The following is a 25,768-nucleotide window of genomic DNA, read 5'->3' as shown; positions in this document are numbered from 1 at the left end:
TGTAGATCAAAATATTTGTAAGATAATTTTGGGCAAGATTTTTAAGTAAACTCACTCATTCTTAAGAGTGCCGGTAAAACTTGAGAGCCACGGAAGATAATTAAATAAACTAAACTGCTTTTCAATTAGAGATTATCTTGGAATATTTCCACTTCTGATATAAAAGGCGAGAAATCTGATAGTAATCACAATAAACTACATATCAATGGTTGTATAATAGCATTTCTAAATTTGCAGGGAGCCCCAAACAATAAGGTTAAGTGGTTCAACATTAAACATTTTTGCTTCTGCATTTTTGGAATTCAAGAGGACATCTTTCAACTGGTATTATTTTTTAAACTTTTAAAAATTGTACTTTTTAAACAAATTACCGCACGCAAAAAGTTTTATGAAAAAAATATATACCAGAAACTTTACAAAGGATAAATTTCGATAAATCCCTAAAAAGCGCGTATACGTTTTTCCTTATCGTCTATTGCTCAATTTTTGCTTAGGCTCTTGGAAATTCGTAGCGTTTGGTTTTAAATTATTACCATAATTGTTTTTTGAAATATTTTCTTCTGAACATCTGCCAAATTATTATTTCTTTGAGCATTAATTCAAGTGGTCAATTCTATAGGTTGCCCTCACCGATGCTGCCATGACTAGGCGAATCCATCTGAAACTCGTATCCAGGCCCATAGAGACACCGTCACTGGTCGATAGAAGGACAACGGAATTAATTTTTGGATCTGTAGCTCCGGAAGACCATTTCTCCTAATCGGGACACAATAATAAAATGTTATCTTCACTAAGCACAATTTCGCCCAAAAGGGTCAAATGCAGATGGAGAGTGACAGCTCGTATTCTTCTTATTTGAAGCTGTCACTCAAGGTTATCAAATTCCTATGTATCAAAAACCTAAGAAAAGTGGAAATGTGGGAAGGGTTAAAATTCTTGCACTAGGAGAAAATAAAGTTTCTGTTCCAAGCGGCGGACTGTTATTGAAATAGTACCAGTAAGCTTAGAAAAACCAATGACCTGAAAAGTAAGAAAATCTAAATTAAAACTTAATCTAATGCTCTTGTGAGTTTAGTTGGGTCTTGGTCATACGTTTCATTAGTTCTTTGCGATCTTGCCATCCATTTAAATAGGAAGTACGACTAGAACCCCTCCCAGATATTTTATTTAAACTTAGAATTTGTAGTTCGTACTGTGATATTTAAAAATTTGAGGCGTTAGCGGTATTTCATGAGGATATTGAATTTGTAGACGAAGCATTTACCCAGATTTCAATTTAAAACATCTTGATGGCCATAATAAATGCCACTGAATTGGTGGAATATACCACGTTACCCCGGACTCAGCTGTGCAAATAACACGAACTGTGATTAGGTCCAAAAGTGCGATTAAATATAATGATATAGTTACCGCTTATTTCGGCAATAAAAGCGTAACACCATATATTTCGCCTTTAACGAACGGTTTGCCGAAATGTAAAGAACAAAAACACTGTGATTAAGTTCGTACCTTTAAATGGATTAAAATATTTGTGACGTTTATAGTTTATAGCTCGTAGTTTTTCGGATAAATTTCAAGATTTAAACCAAATTCGAACAAACGATGGTGATCCTGAAACCTCTAGAAGACTTATCAGGAAAGTTCACAAGCCTAGATTTTTAAAGGACTACGCCGCTACCTATTAATGTAAATGTAAAGTTATTTTTATCAAGTTCTATTTTATGTAAATATTCAACTAGGAGTGGGAATTTATTTGGATGACAGAATATTAGGAATGGTAAATTTTTAAAGAATCAAATAATGATCTAGTTATGAACTGTTCGTAATTAAACTGTTGTTATCCCCAAACCTCTACTAGTTTTTCGTAAATAAAAAGAACGAGAGCCAATATGTAGAAAATGCGTTTAAATAGATTACCAAACGAAATATGTAATTTGAGAACATGCGTATCAATCGATAAGATAGTCTGAGCCCCGTCACTAATGGAATAGTTAAATAGCGCCATTTGAGCAGATAGAGTCGTTCCTATAAATTATTAAATTTAAACTTTTCCAACTCGAATGAAACTAAAATTTAATATCATCGCTTTAGCCGCTTTTCTCCCTTTGGTGGAAAATGGTACGTGATAGTAAAATTATAATTATGATGTCTTAATCATCTTATGGTCCTTTACTTAGCCTGCAAAATTCCTTCTTCGTTTAAAACACCTATAAAGTTAGCAAACGGATCAAATGAAAGTGATTCTATTCAATTGCTTATTAACGATGGTGGTTCGGTTCAGTTCGAATGTCCAATTGGCTACGAACTTCGAGGTTTAAAAAAACTTAGCTGTTATGGAGAACGTTTCGGAGCAACGTTCCCAGAGTGCTTCAGTGGGTACATTTTAAATATAATTATAAATCTAACACGGTATTTTAAATATCAAACAATTAGTCGTAACTTATATTATCGCAGAGGTGTATTGCGAATCACCTCCTCAACCAATTGATGGATTTTATGTCGACATGGCCAATAAGACCTCCGAGAGAATGTACGGGATTTACCCAGTTGGTTCATTCTTGCTGATTGGATGTAACGAGGGTTACCGACTGCCTTCCAGTTCTTCGCGACAAATTAATTGTAAAAGCAACGATACGGAACTCTTTTGGAACGGACTTTCAGTGCAACCGACAATTTGCGAGAGTGAGTTCAGTTTTAACTATGCTACGGGACCATTAAGAGTTATATTTTGTAATAAAAGTAGCATTGTAAGTGATTGAGAAATACTAAACGGTTGTAAAACGAGGAAGATAATTTACCTCTATCTATATTAATTTTGCTAAAATGATGGTGTTCATGTTCCTTTACAATTATTAATATTTATATAACAATAAGAATGGGAAAGACGTTTCCAGGTAATTTTGGTACATTTGCCTTCGAGGCCAAAAAAATTGCAACCATAAAGTTAACATTAAACTGTTACCTTATGTCTTAAAATTAATGACTTCCTGATATTAATTATTATTATGGAGCTACAACCTCTTTAAAGTAAGGCCACAAAAAGAATAATCTAAAAGTCACTCCAAGAAGCGTGGATGAAAACGAGAAACAATAGAAACTAGAAAACTTCAGAGAAAATAAATAAAATAAAAACTATGGTTGGGAAAATTTATCAATACAAAATATACAATATGTAATATCTTACATCATATAGTAAATATAATATAATTTTTAACCGTAGTCGTACGATTTTAAAATCTGGATGATGTGTACAACTATCGTGTGGTTACAGCGTGAAAGTCACACTGTTTTTGACTTCATTTCTCTAAGTTAAATTGAAAACCATTATTAGAAAACAGCTTGATTTGATACCACTGCTAAACGCTACGAGACCCTTATTCCAATATTGTATCAAACTCTAATAGAAAATTCTTGGTGTTTTTTTATAACAGAAATTCCTTATTGTGGTGATCCCGGACTATCTTCTCATGGAAAAAGAATTGGCAAAGACTTCCAGGCTGGAAGTAAATTGTTTTACTCGTGTTTTGGAGGCTACGATTTGGTTGGCGAAAAATCGATTATGTGTAAAGATAATGGAAAATGGGATAATGAAAGGCCGAAATGTAAACGTAAGTTCCAATCCGGAATCAAACTTCGTGTTCTCTTACACTAGGCCGTAGGGTTATTATATTGCAAACAAAAAATATTTAGAAACAAAAAAAAATTGATTGTGGGAGTCCTTCGTAAAGGATTAATTGGATGTTCTTCGTCAAGTTTAAAAATCAACAGTTTTCGGGCCAGTTTTGCAGTTAGTGCTACTTACTACACCTAACTTTTCATTTCAAACAATCTAGTTCTTTCTTTAACGTTTTAGTTAAAAGTTGTAAATTGTAAGGTTGTTGGTAAAAAGAATTAATATCTTAGCTGAAATAAATTTATACTTTTCAAAGGTAAAGTAGGTTGGTTAATTTTAGAATGGTAAACAACTGTGGCGTTTTCAATTACAGATCATATTTTGTAACAATGTACATTATTGTATTATGTAATTTTTTAATATAAAAATACAGACGCAATTCGCAGATTTTCTCAGTTTTCAAAATACGTAAACCTATTGGATACTTTATTTAAAATTTTCCTTTTTTTCTTCCAAAAATCTGTTGATGATTAGTTATATAAGGTGACCATCTCGAATTTACTCACAAAAATATTCTTATTAAGTAATGTCACATGAAATTGAGTGCAGAAATATTCACGCGTTTTGTTATAATTTAGCTGACCTCGTTTGTAATGATCCAATGCCCGTGAGAAACGGTACTCTCATTAGTTGGACGAAAGTCGGTGATTTCTACGTTCCTGGCGACGAAATTGAACTAGCCTGCGATTCCGGTTTTCGTCTGGTGAATGGAAGCGACAGAGCCCATTGCTTGCACATCGATACCGAGTTGGAAAGCTTCGAAATGCCCGAAGACTTTATTTCACTCGCGGAAGTGACCCCGCCGTTCTGGGATGATCAACTAGGAAAATGCCAAAGTTCGTAGGGTTTATCTGTAATAAAATAAATGTAGCAGCTAACTAAAAAATTAACTTTTGTGTTCTATTCTGTAATGTGTATTTGTGATTTTATGATATAGTTAAATTGAACGGTGAGTCTTTTTCCAATTAACTAAATATAAACCTAGAGACACGGTCAAGATACACTGTTTTAATTCGTTTTAGAACAAAACGCCAGAAGATCACACGCATTATAAATTTGCTCATTATTAATTTCTCAAATATGGAAAAGGTTTATTTCGACTATGCTATAGATGGCGCTACACAATTTTGGGGTTTTCCCACTTCTATTAAAGATATAGTGTCAGAATTTTCTACGTATATGAAGATTTTTAATCAATTATTTAAAAATATAGTAAAGAAAAACATAGCTATAAATCATTTGGTATAAATATAAATATTCACGATTAATTTCAAATTTTAAAATAGAAAGATAGCGTAACTTTTTTTTATCACATACTGTCTACGTCATAGATAGGTTGATTTTTATTCGCTGCTACTAGAGCGAGCTGGAAATATAATTTTTAGGGGATGACAGGAGGATATTTTACTCCCATCGCTTTCTTTTGATCCGAGTTTCCCGCTTTCGCACGCTTTAAGACCCTCATTCGATGGAAAGTAATGGAAAGATAAGCCACTTTTGTTGTTATTATTACTGCAGGAAGGAACTGCACAATACACTGTGGCGCCCACGGTCTGCGGTGCTTTCGGTGGAATCTTTCGGTAGAATATAAATATTGTTATAATGACTACGTATAAGAAATAATGATATAATTTATAAACAATACCTTGTTATCGATTTTTTCTTCAATTTATACTTTGAAAATAATATTTTTACACGTAGCCGGCTCGTGAAGTCGTGATTCGAGAATCTCGAACCGCGTGGTCCGCGAGAAGAAAGTCAAAAAAAGCGCATACAAATCCTCTACGCGATAGTATAAAAAGACCACTGGAAATTCCCCGCCGCCCTAGCGAGCCGAAATCGACCAAACTCATGACGTCAACAATCTGTAAAGTTTTGCGCGGCTATTGAAATACCATTATTTTACATTAAAATATAAAACTAAATACTAATTGAAAGTGCTAATATGTATATATATTCTGATTCCGGACTTAAAAATCTATCATAACCTGTAAGCCAAAGAACCAAATTTTAAATTAATCTGAGTTGGCACTATCTCTTTAAGTAACGACGCGCGACGCACGCTCGGTGGCACGTTCCAATTACCACGTGTTAGCGAGTGTGCGTCGCTCACCGTTATTAAATAGACGTGAAAAATGCCTCTAACGATGCGCAGCGCCATCTTGAGCATAGTCGAAATAAAAATCTGCCTAATTATTTTATAGTTTATATAACGCTTTTAGATACGGTCAGCATAACGGGATGGGGAGATTGTCCGTCGTTCAACATATTAGGAATATAAATTATGTTCGATCGCTTTACCAAAGGGTAAGGTCGAAACTTAAATTTTAGTTTTGACAATTATGAGGCAAATATTCAGGCATCTTTCTTGAAAATAAAGTTGACGAAGGCTTTAATGATTTTTTCTATTATCTTTTAATAGAAATCAAATGTTTAAAGCCTGATGTACTGGATAATGGATATTACGCTTCTAGTACCTTAAATAGTTATCAAGTGGAACCAAGAGAGGTTTTCCCGTTCAACTTCAAAATAGAGTACAAATGTAATACAGGGTATCGTGTCATCGGAAGGAGAAATAGTCGTTGTACAGAGAAAGGATGGAGTCTTCGCAGGCTTCCTATTTGCAAAAGTATATTTCTTCTCTAGTTCACCTATTTCAAGTTGAAAATTACAGATGATATTTATAGTTATGTTCAAGAATGTATTCATCTATACTAAGATATATGAATATTTTGAGAAGGTACAACAACACTGGTTAGCCCATCAATAGAGTAGTAGCACTCCGTAGCTTTGGCCATGGCCGCCATTGTGGTCGCGAATTTTTTATGAATAGGAAAAAGCATGGGTGACGTCGTGTGACGCAGCACTGCCATTACTCTATAGCGTCTTAAACCTCATATTTACGGTAATAGTTAGTGTAGGGAGCTTTTGGCTCGCGTGGCATGCGGGGCTTGCCATCACCCTCCTACGCATCAGCACCCGGCCACCTGAATAATGGCTTGTAAAGTCGCTTGATGACTTAGGCCTAAGGTGGTGCCTTGGGTATTGGCCTAGCTGATTATTATTATTATTCTTACTATTAATGCCGGACTGATTTGATTATTTAAACATAAGGGGGATAAGAAGCAACGTTAAAATCGTTCGTTATTATCGTTTAGTACAAATAAATGTATTTTTATTATTTCCAAATACCTAAATTACTTCAAAAACAATTGTGTCCTTAATGGAAAAAATCACCATTAATCGCAAACTTCAATGTTTTTTAACTATGATAGAAATCAGATGTCGCTCACTCCCGCCGCCACAAAATGGATGGAAAACTGATGGCAGCTCTAGGGCTATAGGCTCTTACGTGAATTTTGGATGTAAAACGGGTTATAATATGAAAGGAAGCAAAAGCCGTATTTGTCTGGATAGTGGGAAATGGAGCGGTGAAACGACCTCATGCGATACGTGTTAGTTATCAGTTAATTTAATGATTTAATTTAAATATAATACTTTATATTATTATATTTAGCTAACAATGATTGCGGAAGGATACTGAACTACGATAAACCAGCCGGGTATGGCAGAATATTTTCTGGGGAAATAGTCACTCACAGGTGGCCGTGGATGGTCGCTTTGCATTTGCGATATCCGCTAAACCGAAAAAAGGGTTACGAAGTATGTTAAGTTTCCGTTATTAACATTTATACAATCTTAAACAAAACTCAACTTTTGAGGATCGAAACGCGGTTTTGCCATTTTCTATTACTTATAAAACATAATAAGCAGAAATGAAAAAAGTGTTTACCAATTAAAATTAGAAGTACGACGATAAGTACAATATAATACTCAATAAAACGTTATTCAAGAAGAAAATAACTGTACAGTAAATGTGGAAAATAACTACTTACAATGAATATTTAACAACAATTTAATTTGTGTAGTTCAAATGTGGTGGGTCGTTGATTGCACCGCAGTGGGTTTTGACCGCAGCTCATTGTTTAAAAGGAAAATATCACGACTTAGTAGAAGAAGACGTATTTGTCGAGTTGGGTAATTATTTTTAGGGAATCAAGAGAACTATGTTGATACGATTGACAGCGGCTATTTAACGAACTGCTACTCAGAGGGTCCCTTAATCTTACGTGTTCCGACGCGATTGATACACACGGGTAACGTTTCCTCTACAAACCCTGATGCCAGGGGAAAATTAGACTATGGTGCCCGCGGTCGTCCAACATAGCCATTCTCCCAAATATATTCATTTCTTTTATATAAAAATTCTGAGGCTTTTTCTTTATAAAGGTCACACAAACACCACTGATCGAAATCGAGCGTTTAAACTGCAAGCTTCGTTTCTGGTGATTCACGAAGACTTCGGGAGAATACCTTTTGACAGTGATTTGGCACTCATTAAACTCAATGAAACTGTAGATACCTCACGTTATCTAAGGACGGTTTGTTTGACTCCAAATCAGAATGGTCAGTGTCTCTTATATGGCATTGTTAATGCTAAAAAAATATGATAACTTTAAAATTTTATTTTAATTTTCAATATGTAAGGAAGACTAAATATTCATGTTAAACCAGTGATGAGTTATGCAAATTAATGTATGACGGGGACCAAAAGTATTCGTAGACCGGTCTTTAAAAATGAAACAGAGAATATTGGTTTGGATAGGTATAATTTAGACATCAAACCACTTTCATAAGTAAAAGTGGTGTCCGTTGAAGAGAGGCAGTTTCAATAAAGGACCCACAGCGATCAGATAACTTAAAATAAGATCATTGAAGTGTTGTAAATATTTTTGTTTAACCCAAGATGTTGAGGTCTATAAGGCTAAGTTACCTCCATCTCCAGTCACGCAATACTCAACAGTTAAATTTAGAATTTATCGACACTTTTTGTAAATTATATTTATGAATTTATTTAAAAATTTATAAGCTTATATAAAGCCTAACAGGTAGTAAAAATAATAAAGTGACAGCAGAAAGCCAGAGTAGATAGACGGTAATACTGGAATTAATCTGCCAGCAAAATTGAAAAGGCATAAATTATAAAATAAAAATAGAAGGGAATACTACCAATTAGACATTAAAGAAAAATTAAATTTATGAAGAAAGATTATGTAACGAAGATAGTAGATCTGAATATTAAAAAAATATATAATGATACAATTTCTAAAAGCCCAACAAGACACAGTTAAATACCTCCATCAGGCGATAGGGCAATTGGCAAGATTCCAATGTCTTAGCTTAATTTTAACACTAGCCTTGGTGGTTTTTGCACTTTTCCCCATGTACGATGAAGGCACTGAAACAGATCTGCTTTTATTGGATAAATCGTTTACGAAAACCTAAATAAATATTTATATTTTAGCCATTTCTTCGGATTCAAAACTGTATCACCCGGGTGAAATGGGAACGGCTTTGGGGTACGGAACGTTCCTTCCGAAAAGCCTAAAAATGTATGACAATCTTCGGGAGGTAAATCTGACTATACGATCCCCCGATGAATGCGAGCACAGTTTGAGAAATTCGTCCTTAAAGTACACTCGAAACATGTTTTGCGCCGGTGGCGAAGGAGGTTTGTATAAATCAAAATATTTGGTCTTGCTATTTATTGTTTGAATATATACATAATAAAATTGAAATCGGCAGTGCGAAACTAGACGCTCGAATGAGCAAACAATTGGCGCCATCTAGCCCTTTATAATTTTCTTAGTTTTATTTAAATAAATACGTTTTGGCCAAAGTTAAGAAAACGATAAACCAATTATAATTTACCCCTTCTTTAAAAAAAGTCGCTGATATTTTATGTATATTTCCGTTTTATTTAAAAGGGATAGAAATTGATTTTCTAGGAATGTCTAATTTTCTGTATTGATTTTAGACCGCGCTCCGCTTTTTGGCTATCTCGTTATTAACAAGAACTCTCTATTTGTTGATAATTTAGGTGAATTGTAAGGGCTAGTATACAGAATTTACTGACCATTACTGATCTAGAAAGGGTGTCTTTAGATTAAATAATTAGTTAAATTAGTTTTTAACTTCAATATTTTTATTTGAATAGCTTTATTATAAAATCATATAGTTTGCTATAACTCTATCTTTCTGGCGGCCGGGAGTAGTTGCGTACTCCTGTAATCCCTGGGAGGCAGAGTTTGTGGATGACCGTGTGAGGACGACCACCAATCCCCAAAACGCGTGGTCGGTATACTTCCGCCACGGGTGTCCCCACCCCTGTCCCCCCGTTGGCGTGGCCGTTACACATATCTCGCCCTGAATTATCAGATCTTCGCCGGGCTCGCGGTCTTCTCAGACTCAATCAGCCCTTCTTTCTTCCTTCTTTGATTAAAAAAAATATCTTTCTGGCGGGCATCGAAACAAGCCAAATATTATCGAATGCTTAATCAATCGTTAACATGTCGGACAACAGGTTAAAACGTTTAATGTTTTTCTACGTCACTAGAGCACGTGCTCGAGTCAATAAAAATTTTACAATTTGAGGTGCAAGCCCGAAACGCAGGTGCCAATGAAGAACGTACAGAAAAACATTTTAGACTTTTAATTTGGCAATGTATTTATTTATAATAAAGTGGCATTTTCGCCTCATTTTTTCGAATCTGAAAGTAAAACTAATCCTCTAGACTAGTTTAAACAGATTAACAATGTAACACTATTAATGTTTTTTAGTATGCTTACTGTTATTAGACATTTTATATCGATAAAAAGTTAAAAACATTAAAAACCCTTAAAAATTAATTTATGTTTCAATTTTTTATTTTTCCGGAAAGTTAACAACATTTTACAAATTCAAATTCATAATGGAAAACGTTGAATTGAATTACAGGTAAAGATACTTGTATGGGTGATAGTGGAGGACCGATGCTCCAAGCAGCCACAAATACGCAAGGCAGTGAGTATTGGATTCAAATTGGCATAGTGAGTTGGGCTAAATCGGAAAAGTGCGGTGAAGATGGAGAATATGGCTATTACACTAAATTGTCGCGCTTTATACCATGGATTGAACGTATTCTGAGTAATAATTAAAAACAAAATTCATATTTGTATGGTTTGCTTAAAAAAATTAATCTACAAGCTAATGCATTTGTATATGGTAAAGCATATGGAATTTCATTTGTAATTATACCCAATCAAAGGTCGTAATAATATATTTCGATTAAGCACGGAAATTTTTTTTACTTATATAAAAAAGCTCGCCATTAAAAATTAAATAATAATAATAATAATAATAATCAGCTAGGCTAATACCCAAGGCACCACCTTAGGCCCAAGTTATCTAGCGACTTATAATGAATTTAAACAGGTGGCCGGGTTACATTGCGTAGGTGGTGGCAAGACCTTCATTTTATTTTAGACAAATCGTAGTTTTTTTGTCGAAAGATAATTTTCTTGGAAATCTCGGTATTTTAGTAATCCTTAAAACAGCAACTTATACGAATACTTATCCACAATTTGGTGACCTAATGCTAGATCACCTAAAAACGTTAAGGGTTAAGCAGGCTTGGGAGGTTTCTAGTTAAATTAAATACGTGAGCTTTCCCATTAACATTAATCATCAGAATATTAATTTCACGATGAAAAAACATTAAGTAGGCAAACGACTGCTCAAGAGTAAATTCAAATAAAAATTAAAAATAATTTGAACATTGGTTATTTCATATAAATTTAGTTAGTGGTGCAATGCTTTAAAATTGGCGAGTAGCTCCTTCTTATATTAATCAGAGGTAAGTCATTCTAAAGTATAGTTCAAAATTCGTACTCTAAGAAAGACCTACTGACCTTCAAATATTACGTTATATAATAAAAACTGCTGCTCTTTCACAGCCAGCTACATAAGGGTTAACTCCCGTTTTTCGATCAATATTGTGAACAAGAATTGATTTTTGGCTTGGTTCTTAGCGACATCGCCCGACAACGTAATAAAATACATAAAATTTATTTATGGAAATAATTTTACGTACAATCATTGAAATATCATAATAGATCCTATTACAATTTTACGTAAATAGTTAGATACCTAAATAAAAAAAATATATTTTCATAGACCAAAATATTTAGGAGTTCATTAAGTACTCTCAGGCACCATTGTATTTTTAATGTCAGAGGTCGTAAGCGATGGAAATTTCTAGGTCCTTTTATTTACATTTTAGCAAAGGCTTATTCCCAATTGAAACGCTTTTAAAAGATAAAATAACTCTACATTTACTGAATCGAAATCCGTTTTTGATTCTGAATGTAAATGTTTTAGAGTTTGAGAAGTAAAAGCGATTGAAGTCAAATTTATCCGCTTTTACCAGATAGTGCATTAAAATAATTTCAAAGTTTGATATTTATTGTGGATTACCTATTTTTACATATTGGTCTCAAGGTTTTTTAGAAACAAGGGTAACTGAATCTAGCTACCTTATGAAAAGGGCAAAGATGTAGACAAAGTTTAATGCCCTTTTACGCTTTATATTTTTAAAATCTGGATAACAAAAAATGAATAATTTTCGAAGCGACAATAGAAATTCTATTGCGTAGATTTTAAATAAATAAGTACAAAATACGTATTTTCCGATGGAGACTAAGGTATATTATCCTCGGTGCAACGACTTTAATAGCTGCTAAACTATTTTAAACAGAATCTGCTTTTAACGCTGTCGATGGGTAGGACATCAGCCTTTTTAACTTAAATGGAGTTTGGAATTTCAAAATATCCTGGATTTTCATTTAAGCATTTTCCGAATAAAATCTATACCAGGAATATCTTCAATAATCACAATTGTGACGTGATGGTGCCATGGCTCTTTATCTACACGCGTCTAGTTTTAACATCCAATTACAAACTTATATAAAAATAATAATCTGCTAGGCTATTACCCAAGGCTCCACGGTATCTGCCTATTAGCGCAGTTCCCGTTTGTGCAGTTCCCAATAGCGCGGTTTCCCAATAGCGCAGTTTCAATTATTATGTATATGTATATAAAAGTTAATGAAAATGAACCAAAGGAAATTTAAAGGAGATTCCAACCACCCATTATTTAAAGTGCGCAAACAGGAAACCGCGCTTTTGGGAAACCGCGCTATTGGGAACTGCGCAAATGGGAACCGCGCTTTTGAGAACTGCGCTTTTGGGAAACCGCACAAATGGGAAACCGCGCTATTGGGAACTGCGCAAATGGGAACCGCGCTTTTGAGAACTGCGCTTTTGGGAAACCGCACAAATGGGAAACCGCGCAAATGGGAACTGCGCTAGTGGGCATAAACCGGCTCCACAATAGGCCCAAGTCATATAGCGACTTTTAAATCTTAATTCCGGTTACAATGCGTAGGAGGATGGTAGCCAGCCCCTCATGCCACGCATACCATCAGCTCCCTACACTTACTATTACCCTTAACCTCAACAAAGTTTTGTAAATAAATGTATTCTTGATTAAATATAACGAATAATATATTTATGCCTGACCGTTCAAAAGAACATATCAGAGGATCATAGGGGGAATGCAGTTCTGGGAAACGTAAATTCTAGGTAATGGCAGTTTTTTAAATCTTCCACTTACGTCGTTAGTTGCATTATGACCTCAAGTCGGTTGAAGCTTTCGAAAAGTACATTTTTTATGTCTAATAAGTGGATAGTGATGTCGCGGTAAAGATGTTTCCGAGTATTTCTCAAAGTGACGGTATTCGTAACTGTTCCCCTGGAAGTTTCAACCCAAGTATTTTGGCCTAAGGCAAAAGCATCGTTTGAAATTTTTATCAAGTGCGTATACATAATAAATGTACGGTCAATAAGAAATTTTACTTCAGCGAGCACGCTTTTCGAAACTAAAATAATGTGGAAAGATGATAATTAAATTATATGGCTATATCTGTGGAAACGCGGGCACCTTTCTCCCTTTTTTCCGTATAACATAACCTTTAAGAAATTGACATTTAGCGTTTGGTACTCGGAGCACGAAAAACTTGGACTGTGTGCCGTTAGATTTTCTCTCAATGGCTTTTTATGGTTAGACAGATAAGCTTTAGTTGGTATTCCGGGCAATGCAGTCGAACGTGATCGAACAAAAATGGACTGTTTAACCTCCATCGGAAACGCTACAACCCGAACTCTATCATTATTTGCTATTAATAGATCAACCTGCGTACGATGTCGTTAACGTACCTACCATTCCTTCAAAGTTTAATTGCCAATCCAAACTGTTATTTCATTTATGAACAATTTGTACTTCGCGTAGAGTCAATCAATACCCCTGAAAATTTTACATTTTTTAAATCATTTTTGGATAATCAGTTCAAGATTTTTGTTTGAATATAATTATTGAAATAAAGTTCCATCTTGGGATAATAAAGTTATATTTTGATTTAGCAATGAAGATTCGTTTTCTTAAGTGGAGCTCAACATAACTAGTAAAATAATGGTAATTTTACTCAAAATCGTAATGTAAGTAAAGTATTAGGTTGAAGGTCAAAAAACTACTTTATCCATTAATACTTTTTTCAATACCATTTTTGCTCTTTGTGTTGTTTATCAGTTATAAATATAACCAATAATTTGAGTGTTCTGCAGCTAACCGGAAATTAATTACCACAAAAAGTTTTATTTTCGGTGACAAAGATATCGTTCTTTAAGAAATCATATAATGAGGTTCACCGAGTAGCTGAAAACTATAGGTGTATTTTGTATGAACTTTCGGTAATGGAATCTAAAATGAGTGGCTTTATTTTGCCTGCCAAGTTCCTCACATACACCGAGTTTGTATTTCTAAATCGATATTCTCATTAAGCAAATTATTCCGTGTTTTTTCTACTTTTGAGATATCAAATTAAATAGGTGCTTTCGCTATCAATTTGGCAGGGATGGGCTCGGCCACTGTTATTAAATTTCCGACAAAGAGCTTCCAGAGACCTACATGTATAAGGGGCGCCGCGATGAGTGAAGTGAAAGTCTGTTGGAAAGGGCGCCATTACTAAATTGGAATCATCAACACGTGTCCTCGTGATAAATTGTTCTCTTAATGGAAGCCGAGCCTAATTAGGTTACTCGCGCAAGAGCCATTTCACGCCAAATACGTTTCTCGAAATCAGCCGTGTAAATGAAATGGCTATCACTTTAATGTTAATGTCGGCAATTATTTTACGCATCATTATTGCAAAGATTTCCCCGAAAGGATTTGTTTGGAACGCGATCTAGAGAATATAAATACGAATTTACTAAAAAAAAAAGAAATGAAGGAAAGATAGTGGAGGCAGATATTTATAGTTGGAGACGGAAATTACATTTCTGAGAAAAGGGAGAAAGGATATTTAATTCACGAAGGAATTAAGCTTTACAAATCAAAAAGAGAAAGTGAGGCGCAGCCCAATCGATCCTTGAAGTTCAGAATTGACCCGTATAATACCATGAACGATTAAAAATATCTTCAAAAGAAATGGTAATTTATTATTTTACAATAATGTTACCTTAATCTTGTCCGAGAAAAATTACCCATTTCTTGTCCGATAAATATAACCCAATTCTTGTCTGATAAATATTACCCAATTCATGTCCCAGAAATATTACCCAATTCTTGTCCGATAAATTACCCAATTCTTGTCCCAGAAATATTACCCAAGTTTTGTCTGAGAAATATTACCCAAGTTTTGTCTGAGAAATATTATCCAATTCTTGTCTAGAGATCGGCGTTTGAATATGAAATTATCCAAATAGTTATTTTTATTATTAAAAAATACACGAAAAAACCCAATATTTTTGCATGTTAAATCGCTGTTTATTCGTATAAAATGTTCATAAATAAACAGTTAACCAAAATGTTTATGATTAATTGAAATTTTGCCGGTTAATTTATTTGTGCCGCCGATCTCTATTCTTGTCCGATAAATATTTCCCAATTCTTGTCTGATAAATATTACCCAATTCTTGCCTGGGAAATAGTACCCAATTCTGGTCATATAAATACAGTATTACCCAATTATTGTCCCGGGAATACTACCCAATTCTTGTCCCGGAAATATTACCCAAATCTTATCGCTCAAATATGACCTAATTCTCATCCATCACATATTACCTAATTCTTGCCATTGTAATATTACCTATTTATTTTCCTAGAGATATTACCTATAGTTTTTGTACCTTCCGATATTACATAATTTTTGTCGCTACCAATATTAACTCATTTTTGTTCCTTCCGATATTACCTAGCTTTAGTCCCTTTACCTAGTCCTTAATTTTAGAATTGTTTACACAATAATTAGAGCAAGGTGATCGGGGACATAATGTACGGAATGTTTCGTAATTTTTGACGAAAGTTTTATCCGTATAATCCAGGCAATTTTGTGTTCAACAGTTTTCATAGCGTTCAATGTCATATGTTTTAATGTGCAATACTAAGGGCAGGGCCATTTTAACTCTTAAAGCAAGTGGCGAACCCTGTGTAGTAGCATTCCCGTTCAATAGATGTCGCTAGCGTAGTTATAAAAAAATTATAGAAACAAGTTGCTCAAGCCAATTAAGCCTCTAAAGGCGTGAACTAACAGCTACCAAGTTGCTAATAGGCGTTTTGAAGTAACATGCTTATAAAGACTACTTAATTTCTGAATTGACAAATCCTTAAGTTTTCAGCTTATTGTTTTATTCTAAAATATGGAGAAAATGACAGTCCTTCCATTACCTAGTCCGTCTTAATAAAAATTATTTGTTTGGTAGTTGTGCTTGTGCATTTCGGCAACGGCTTGTCAAAAAAAGTCAAATTGTTACCTAGGCTTACAAATTCGTTTAGCGTTTACAACGTTTTAGGAGTAATACGAGTTGGAATTTTGGCAATATGGCTAAAGGTTCAGGTAAAACATGTATATATTTTGTTTTTAAAAGTTTGTATTGGTATAAAGATATTTTTAAATATAGGTGGAAAACATAGAGTTAGCTTGAATGATGAGGCATTTATCGCTTTCCAAACGGAAAGAAATAAAAGAGGGATGTCATTGGATGCTTTTGTGCTACTTCTGTTGAAAAAACTGTAAGTTAATTCAAATTTAAATATGTTATTATTAGCTTTCATATATTAAACTTTTCAATAAGCAATGAGACTCCCTCTCCAATCAAAATATCAGTTGCAATACAAGCAACACCGGAGACTAAATCAGTTGGGTCCCAAAAAAGAGACGAAGAACTATCATCTGTTCAAGACAAACCAACTCAAACAGATATGAAATATTTTGGAGATATTCAAACTCAGACAGTTGGGAAACACTTCAGAGATTATGAAACTCAAACTGACTTTAGTATATTTGCTACAAAACTAAAGAACTATGAAAGAATACCACAAGCTAGTACGAAGTTACTCATGCTTAATTTGATATATTTAGTTTGATTAATTTTTTTATGTAGGACCAGTCTCTCATTTAACCTACGGTTTAGCTGCTGAGTCTCCAGAAAGCACACCAGAGAAGCTTATACAGAGGTCTCAATCATTAACATCCACCCCAACCACTCCTATTAAGACCAGAGTTTCACTACGAAGTCAAAACTTATTTGGATCTCTAATGAATGTATCTCCTATGTGTGTTAATGATTACATATACTTTGCAATACACATGTCTTATATATCATTACTGATAGCTCGGAACACAATGATGAATTCTTATACAAGGGAGATGAAGATTTGTCTAACAGTGAAGATGATGATATGGAAGAGTCATCGACGTTAAAAGCGGATGAAAATAAGACTGCAAGTCAAGAAGAACATGAAGTGGCTGGTGGCTTTGAGAAAATTGAGTATGTGGTTTATTATTAGAACTGTAAATACATTTATCAATATTTTCTAAATTGGTATTAGCAATTATTTTACCACCTGTTGCTAGTGGGGCACCCAGAAAATTATTCATATGAGGGGGAAAACTTGATTAGGGGGGGTCCTTGTTTCTCTCTGGGTGAGCTACTGGTGGTTGCCAGGCTGTTCTAATTATAATTCTAATGGCTTCCAATTAAAAGATATGCAAAATTTAGATGCCTTTCTATTTAAAAAATGCCTTGTTCAACGTATTTTTTATATAATTTAGCATTGATGAAGATGTTGTAGAAAATGAATTGAACTTTTCTCATACTTTCACCGAAGAAGATTTATCTCCTGAAGTAGTAATGAGACCATTGTACAATTACAAAAGTCATAGAACTAATTTTAATTAAATTTGAAGTAGGATGATTTAAAGCATGATGATTTGGAAGAAATTGAGTCCGATTTAAGTTCTTTGGTGATATAGCCAAGTTTTATAGTAAGTTTTACACAAATGTTTTATGTAAAATCAGGTTGTAGGTCTTAAAATAAGGGCTCAGTAACCTTAAGGTTTTGTGGGGCCTTAAGTAAGTTTGGCCCAACCTCAAAAGCCATGTTGTAGAGGTTTTTTAACAATACTCTCATTTCAAGAATAATGTTGAAAGTTTATTCTTACTATTCATGGATTTATTAATTTTGAAATTACTACCTTCAAAGAAATAAGACATTTTCTAATTATGAAAATTGGTATAGATTACTAATTCACTAGTAGTAAAATGTATATTATTTTTATTGCTAAATACCATATACAAAGTAAATTACTAAATCATCTTTATACTAAAATTACTAATTATGGCTAATTATAAAAAAAAAATTGCAAATAAATAATTACTTTTTCAATTTATATAATGATTGTGATTTTTGTTAAAAATTTCTGAATATCAATTTTTATATTCGTAAAACTAAATTTCATAAATTAGTAACTTAAGATTGCAGGTTGTTTTAAAAACTTTAAATATTCATTATAAATCAGTAAATTATACTTAATTTTTTTGTATAGTTTTATATTATTGATTTCAATTTATAGATGATGATTTTTGTGTTAAATAATTATTTTCAGCCTCATTCCCATCCGACCAAATACCATGTAAATGACTCGATGGCATTAGTGCACTATCCAACACTTCTAAATTTAATCAAAAAGGCATACGGCGTAAGATGCAAGTGGTGTTCGGAACCAGTTGCCTATGACACAAAGCCAATTGGTTCTGCCATTTTAGTATCTTTTAAATGTTCAGGTCCTGGCAGTGATGGCAAACGTCATCTCAAAGTGAGCATTTGACTATTTACTTGCCACTTAAATTTATACAATTGTACTGATTTTTTTTTGGGAAAATGGGCAAGTCAACCCATGTTTCATGGGCTATATTCTGGGAATTTAGCTATTGCAAGCTGTATTCCTTTATCAGGAAATATCTACGGCAAGATTGCTTTGCTTATGAGGCACACAAAAATATTTTTCTTTGGAAAAGACACTTATTACTGGTAAGACATGTTTTTTTTCTTAGAGTACTTACTGAATAACATGCTCTGTGTCCAGTGGCGTTGCTTCAATGGCCTAGTGATAGTACAGGAGACAGCGGAGTGGCTTTATTTTTTTGTTTCCCTCGGTATGGGTTGCATAACCGCCTAGGGCCCGGTTGTACTGAGAAAAATTGAAAAACGTATATCTCGCCACTGTGACAGCCTGAGCTTTTGAACAGGATATGACCTTCAGCATTTCGAAGTACGGTCTCAATTACGGTGACCGTAACAATATGCGCGTTGACTATAGTATGTATGGTATGGATCTTACAATATTCTTGATTTAGGGGTCTGGAGCCCCTCTGTCTGGTTACCAAACCTCACATACTAAAGCATAATATAATTACTAATCTCACTGTGGGCCTAGACGCACTTACAGGTTAGCAGCGAAATGCTAGACTTCACATTAACATCCCACTGTTCCGCCATGCTGTCAAAGAGCCTACTTCATTCTTAAACTTTTACTACTAACGTAAAACTCATGGCCACAAAGCGAAAATCGTGAACACGCGAGTTAAAACTAGTATTCGACGATGGCATTTAACATACAGGGTGATTAAAACTTGGATTTCCTGGCGTCTGGACTTTTTTTCCTGCGAAACTCACTGGACATTCGGGAAGCAGGTAGGGGACTTCTTGCGCTAACAAACCGAATGGGACTCAGAGTCTCAGAGTTAACCCTACTCACCAGTATTATGTTATCATATTTTCTCATTTTACTGGGAATGTGCGGATAACCTTTTACCAAGGGTTATCAGTACGGTTTTCGGTTCGGTTAATCTAACCGAATTTTCATCATTTTTTGAGAAACCGTTATCGGTTCGAAATTCGTTTTGGGGGCTTATAAAGTATTCGATAATTTCGGTTAGAGATTTATTTACTCGGATTTTTTTAATTTGGTTAATAAATTTCAATTTTTTTTTAATTATTATTTTTCATAATAAATATCTGAATAAAAAGATAAATATCGGGTATCCGAGTTATTTTAACACCCGAAGCATATTTTTAACTGAAAATAGGAACGAGATACGGGATAGGGGGAGCCAACAGGTAGAGAAGAAGCCCACTAAAAGTGACGACAGAGGTTTTTTGAAAACACGTTGGGCGGCTACTTTGGTCTTTGGAAGGAAAAAAAGCGGCTGATTAGAGGGGAAGCCGCGTGTTTGAGATAAGTTATAGTTTTACAGTTTTACTTTCGCCTCTCTTATTGACTCTCACCAGTTCCGTGCAGACAGAAACTGCCTTTTTATCAATCTATCTCCCTATAACGGTAAAACCTTTAATTTAGGCTAATGCCCATTTCTTTGTTTGAAGAAAGCTATTTATGATGTCAAATGAAACCTCAGCTGATAATTAGGTTAATAGTTAATCGTTTATTATTCTAATGAAAACGATTAAAGGATTTGTATTTGAAAAGAAATCGATTACTAAACCGAAATTTATCAAAATTGAAGCCGATAACCGATTTCCAAGTTTCCATAAACCGATAACCGAAGCGAATTATAATTTGAAATTTAACTGTTATTCGATATCCATACCGATACCAAAAATTCAGTATCTGCACATCCCTACGGTCTATCTCTTTCATACTTCATAATTTTGTCCACCTGTTATTAGTTTCAAAATATTACACCACCATAAACTTGAAACTCATTCATTGGTATTACCTTAACATAGAATACAAAATACATCCCCTAGGGGAAATTAAAATTTTTATTATTAAATTGGATTTTTGCAAAACTTAAAATAAGAGTTAATTTTTTTAGCAATTGCCTTCAGGGCCGTCAACAGACGTACGTTCTCTGTTTTTCTAGCTTGAACCGCGATAGTGCCGTGGGAAAAGGCGGTGGTATTGGTGTATTATCTAAAACAAACGATCTGGTCCTAATGACAAAAATTCACGAACATATGTCGGTCGAATTTAAAGACTATCTGGAAATAGCTTATGGAATCGTAAACTATGCCACAGTCCTCGGTGGACTGGAATAGGAACGAATGTTAAGAGTTAGAAGCTGGAGCCGGGTAGGAAAAGGTGTTTATACTGGAAGACCAGAATGGATATTTTGTTGAATTTGATGGAGGAAACGATGCAAATGGTCGTATGCTAAAGGAGTTTAGTTCTCTTAACAATCTGGTAATTGGAAATCTAATGGACGTATGTGATGGAAAAACAACGTGGCAGAGGCAGGGTTTAAGTTCGACTATTGACTACTAAGTGGAGACCTCGTGCCTAGCATTATCTCGATCGCTGTCGTTGAAGATGGCTTTAACAGTCTGGATAGTGGTCATAGCCTTATCACGACTTATTTCGCGTTGCCAAGATCCTTGATTGCGAAATGCACAAATGTAGCTTCCGCTAATAGCACACGCTTTTTGGTAGATTTTTCGGATTTAAAGATGATGGATAATTATACCTAGGAAATGGAAAGATGGGATTTGTTGTCAGGAGAAGAGTGCTCTTACACTGACTTTGTTGACGTGATGAACGCGGCAATCCCCCGTCGACGAACCAAACGTAACCATAACAGTAAAGAAAACTGCCTTAAAATTTTCTGGGATGGTGAAGTGAAGATGGCGATCTCCCAGCGAAAGTAAGCGTGTAGAACACACCGAAAAGCGATATTTCAAAAGGAGGATATCCTGATCGTAAAAGTGAAATGGGACGAAAACATGAAGGCTAAACTCGACTGTAAAATCTTGATTGATAAGAAGATACGTCTAATTAAATAAAGATAGATAAGGTATAGTGGCGGGTGAGAGAGCTACACTCTTAAAAAGGTTGGGTTGTTTTCGATCCAAAATTGGTTTATTAGCGATAATGTTTCTTCTACTACGGGAGTTGTCTTGTGTGCAATAATATGGTACAATTGGTAATAAGACACAATATGTCTTCAATCGGTGCTATGTGATGAGTGCTAGCATGACTATTTCCTGGCTGCGTTACTCTTCTTTGGTAACTACGATGTCTGGTACTTCGAGATCTTGCTCGTCCAGCGTTAGCGTTTCCTGTTTGAAATCAAGCACCTTCTAAATATCCTTTCTTTGACAATGTCTGCATGTGGATTTCAAGTATGGACATTCAGTGGAATCATGATCAGTATTATTACATTTTGTACTGCTGAATTCCGCTGTTGAAATCGATTTGTACGTGGCTGTAGAATCTCATTCCTACTGTGATGCGATCTTATTTGTCTATTTCTATAATTATGCGATCTGCCATAAATCTTATAGATGTTCTCTCCGCCATTAGCTGCATTCATTTAACAATTTTACTATTGGAATTTAAAATATAAGTTTAACATGGACAAAAGTTTGCCGCCAATTTTGTAATGATTCAAAACAAGGCTAATCAAATTTTTCAATTGAAAGTTTCTTTTAAAATAGCACCAATGAAACGATTAATTTTTAAATAACTCACTATTCTTTCTTTTAATTCGGCTAAAATGCAAGCTATGTGGTTTATAATAAGCTGTTTTTACCTCTCCCTGGGTGGGGTTTTACAATCACCGTGACTATTGGGGTGTGTATGTTCGCAGTTTCTCGAATGTTGTAGAAGGGGTTATTGTTTTCAAAGCGCCTGAATTCAAATGCTTTATTTATATTACGACGTGTGTGAGTGTTGTGTATGTAAGGGGTCCCTACTCTTTAACTTCTATTTTTAGGACGGTCCGAGCTCTAAGGGTTACTTTAAATGGCAAGGTTTCTACCAAATGTTCACGTTATTCGGCTTAATATCAATTTGCGAAACCGTCGGGTGAGTTTTGAGCCCTGGCCCTCCTGCTTGGTAGGCGAGTGTTCTACCACAGAACCACCGACACACATTGAGGGTAGTTATAAATTCAGCCTACGCGGAGGCGTATATTAATAGTTAAAATTGTTTTGCATTTTGGTTCTTATTTAAATATAACGGGATTTCGCGTTCGATTTAAATTATTTCGTAGAGGATTTCAAATGTTGCCTCTTGTCTATTGAAAAAAAAAACAGTAAGGCGATCGAGATCTGAACTCAGGCCCTCCTTGTCAAGCCACTGCTCTACCACCGAACACCGACCCATATAATATTACTACGATATTTAGTGAAACAACTTTGGGGAAAGTCCGTCTTCCTTTACGTTTTTATGAACTTTTTTACGTCAATTTATGCATTAATAAATTTACGTTAATATGTTTATAAAACTTAATTTATTCTGTATTATTTTAATTATTTCTAGATTAAATTTAAATTATTGGACTTAAAATACGGTTGTGACCAGGAATCGAGCCCGATTCATATTTTTAGCAGGCGGATATTTTACCGCTAAGCCATTGACTATTATGCCAGAATTTTAAAATAAGCTACAACGATATTTAGACAACAGCCGTGGAGAAAGTCCATGTTCCTTTACGCTTTTTTAAACTTATTTACGTCAGTTTATTCTATGATTTTTTTAATATTTATAAATAAAATTAAACTTAATTATCCTAATGTAAAATACCATCGTGGCCCGGAACCGAACTCGTGTCCTATTCTTAGCAGGCGGATCTTTTACAGCTGAGCCATTGACTTCCACGCCTTCCAGTTGAAAATAAATAATATCATGGAGGAATACCAGGAGAGTTTAAATTTGCCGCGCCATTTAGTACAGAACGACAGCTATGTGACTTTAGCATCTCCTTTAAAAAAAAACTTACTAGCCCAAAGGCTGAGTCGGCCCTCTCTTCGGCGGAGAGGTATATTTTTGCTTGCCAACTTGTTATTTACTTTTTGACTTTCCAATCTAGGCCGGCCAATTTTAATCACGTGTTTGGCCGTGCACCTAGGTAGGAAAATTTTGAGACCTAAAGATTTCGTTTGCCTATAGGCTTCGAGCTTAGGAAATATAATGCCATCAGTTCTGCCTTAATATCTGTTAACTAAATATGTGAAGAAGAGATAGCAGACGACTTTTGATTTTCTAGGTTTTCCGGTTGAACTTTCAGCTGTTATGCAGAGATAATTTTGAACGAGCAGACAGCTTTCATATATTTAATATAAAACTAGGTCGATACATATGACCAAAATTTAAACTACGCACGAAGCCTATATGAATAAATAAATGTCCATCTCTTATCACCAACCAAAGATGATAGGGTTATAAGATTTCTACGAAATGATTACCACGACATATGTCTGTCTATTTACTGTGAAATTTATATGATCGATTCGTGTTATTCTTTTTAAGTATTTTTCAGTATTTTCAAACACAATTTCGTTGAATTAGTATAGAAATGATGTGTACTTTTCAACAAATATGATAATCAGTAGAAATAATCTAACCACTGTTGAAAGTTTTGAAACCCAAATCAGGGTTGAAAAGTTTCTATATAGATTTCAACCCAAACTTTTAACCTAATTTTGGTTAATAAAACAACCCATAAAAAATTACATAATTTTTGAAAGTTAACTAATGTTGGATTGTTTTTAACCAAAATTTGGGTTCGTTAGAAACAACCCAATTTTCTTAACTCTTCAGTTTTAAAGAGTGTAGGGAAAATAAATATTTGAAGAGGTTGTGAATCACAGTAGGAAAAGGAAAGCGCTTACGTGAATTAAAAATAAAAACTGGCTCGCAGTTATCGGAAAAGAGAAATATTACGAATCGTATTCAAGAATATGTCCGTGATCTCCAAAATGATCTACTGTAGACCAGAGCAAACTTCTATTGATATAGCAGGTGATTGTTTCTCAATATTGGAGCTGAAATCGGCTTAAGAGCCATAAATTAGGGTAAAGCAGTGGACACTTACGGAATTTACGCGGCATGTCTCAAATCGATGCTCCTCTGCCCAGACGCTGCTTTTTGATGGAACCGGAGCGAGAGTTACGCTCATTCACTAGGGCAAAGACAAACTGAGGATGAACTGAATTCGTCAGTGTTGTACAAGGTATATGCTTGCGGTTGGCTTCTCTTTCAAGCACGAACTGGCGCATTGCTAACTAGCGAACGCTGTGGTCAGCTATTTTACGGCACGCCTAGATGCTGGCAATGCTATGCAATAATGGAAAGCTTACTACGCGTGCTTCTGGAATGTCCGGCTCTAAACGCCTTCGAGAAGATTTGAGACTGGTGAGAGTTTTATTTGAACCTGGAAGATCTTCTTGGCTTCACCGACATACAGCGTGTATCCATACTCAGTAAATAAATATTAAGGGCTTATAAGAATTGAGACTTTGTCGCGATCATCTGCGACGAATTGTTAGGGCACTAGAGAGTTTGAAGTTTGGCCTAAAACCCCCAGTAAGTAGGCTGCCACACAAACACAACCACCCAGCTAGAAAAACCGATTTCATGGGTAGAAGAAAGATCAATTTTAGTAGTAGGAAATGAGTTTTAGTTTTTTATTCAAGCAAATACTCAACATTTCGTCCTCCAACTCTAACACTCCAGGCGTGGTTCGTATGTGTTCCGCAGCGGCGTGTATTCTTTCCACCAAATCTAACTCCGAGTCAACTGGGGTTTCGTAAACAAGTTCTTTCATCCAGCAGCCACAAGAAAAAGTCTAGCGGATTGAGGCAGGTGATCTTGCAGGCCATGCTACTGGACCTCCTCGGCCAATACATCTGTGGAAAATGTTCGTTAAGGAAATCACGAACCCGTTAAGCAAACTTAGCCGGAGCTCCGTCGTGTTGAAACCGCATTTGTCGCAAAATTGGTAATGATACATCATCCAGAGAAGACATTTTACTGAAATACCAGGTACGCTGTCCCATCAATCTCGGCGGTAGCGTG

General features: G+C 34.9%; 2 protein-coding genes across 3 annotated transcripts; both read left to right on the top strand.

Moving 5' to 3' along the window:
* Nucleotides 1-2,034: 2,034 nt before the first annotated feature.
* Nucleotides 2,035-10,845, top strand: LOC149940254 (mannan-binding lectin serine protease 2-like). Its single transcript, XM_090178082.1, has 12 exons — nt 2,035-2,118; nt 2,178-2,372; nt 2,455-2,682; nt 3,432-3,608; nt 4,252-4,509; nt 6,096-6,302; nt 6,949-7,128; nt 7,191-7,336; nt 7,603-7,711; nt 7,964-8,140; nt 9,039-9,245; nt 10,512-10,845. The coding sequence occupies exons 1-12, from the start codon at nt 2,061-2,063 to the stop codon at nt 10,709-10,711; spliced, it is 2,142 nt and encodes a 713-aa protein (XP_090034208.1). The 5' UTR covers nt 2,035-2,060; the 3' UTR covers nt 10,712-10,845.
* A 5,412-nt stretch (nt 10,846-16,257) lies between these two features.
* LOC149940253 (uncharacterized) lies at nt 16,258-17,903 on the top strand. 2 transcript variants are annotated; one of them, XM_090178922.1, is made up of 7 exons: nt 16,258-16,504; nt 16,569-16,680; nt 16,743-16,993; nt 17,052-17,223; nt 17,283-17,438; nt 17,723-17,798; nt 17,858-17,903. In XM_090178922.1, exons 1-7 carry the CDS (start codon nt 16,489-16,491, stop codon nt 17,858-17,860), a joined length of 786 nt encoding a protein of 261 aa, XP_090035048.1. In that variant the 5' UTR covers nt 16,258-16,488; the 3' UTR covers nt 17,861-17,903. The 2 variants fall into 2 exon arrangements, with proteins under 2 accessions (XP_090035048.1, XP_090035047.1); XM_090178921.1 differs by having other exon boundaries at nt 17,723-17,901.
* Nucleotides 17,904-25,768: the final 7,865 nt, after the last annotated feature.

Source organism: Leiobunum rupestre, chromosome 6, assembly GCF_980474605.1.
Source record: "Leiobunum rupestre chromosome 6, qqLeiRupe1.1.hap1, whole genome shotgun sequence".
Lineage (NCBI taxonomy): Eukaryota > Metazoa > Arthropoda > Arachnida > Opiliones > Sclerosomatidae > Leiobunum > Leiobunum rupestre.
Note: the sequence above shows the minus strand (reverse complement) of the source record. Positions and strands in the feature narration are given on the sequence as shown.

Excerpts from the sequence above, each read along its gene's own strand:
- LOC149940254 (XM_090178082.1), top strand. The coding sequence starts at position 2,061 with ATGAAACTAAAATTTAATATCATCGCTTTAGCCGCTTTTCTCCCTTTG. Across the intron at positions 3,609-4,251 it reads TGAAAGGCCGAAATGTAAAC|CTGACCTCGTTTGTAATGAT; the intron begins GTAAGTTCCAAT and ends GTTATAATTTAG. Across the intron at positions 7,337-7,602 it reads ACCGAAAAAAGGGTTACGAA|TTCAAATGTGGTGGGTCGTT; the intron begins GTATGTTAAGTT and ends TAATTTGTGTAG.
- LOC149940253 (XM_090178921.1), top strand. Across the intron at positions 16,994-17,051 it reads TGAAAGAATACCACAAGCTA|GACCAGTCTCTCATTTAACC; the intron begins GTACGAAGTTAC and ends TTTTTTATGTAG. Across the intron at positions 17,439-17,722 it reads GGTGGCTTTGAGAAAATTGA|CATTGATGAAGATGTTGTAG; the intron begins GTATGTGGTTTA and ends TATATAATTTAG.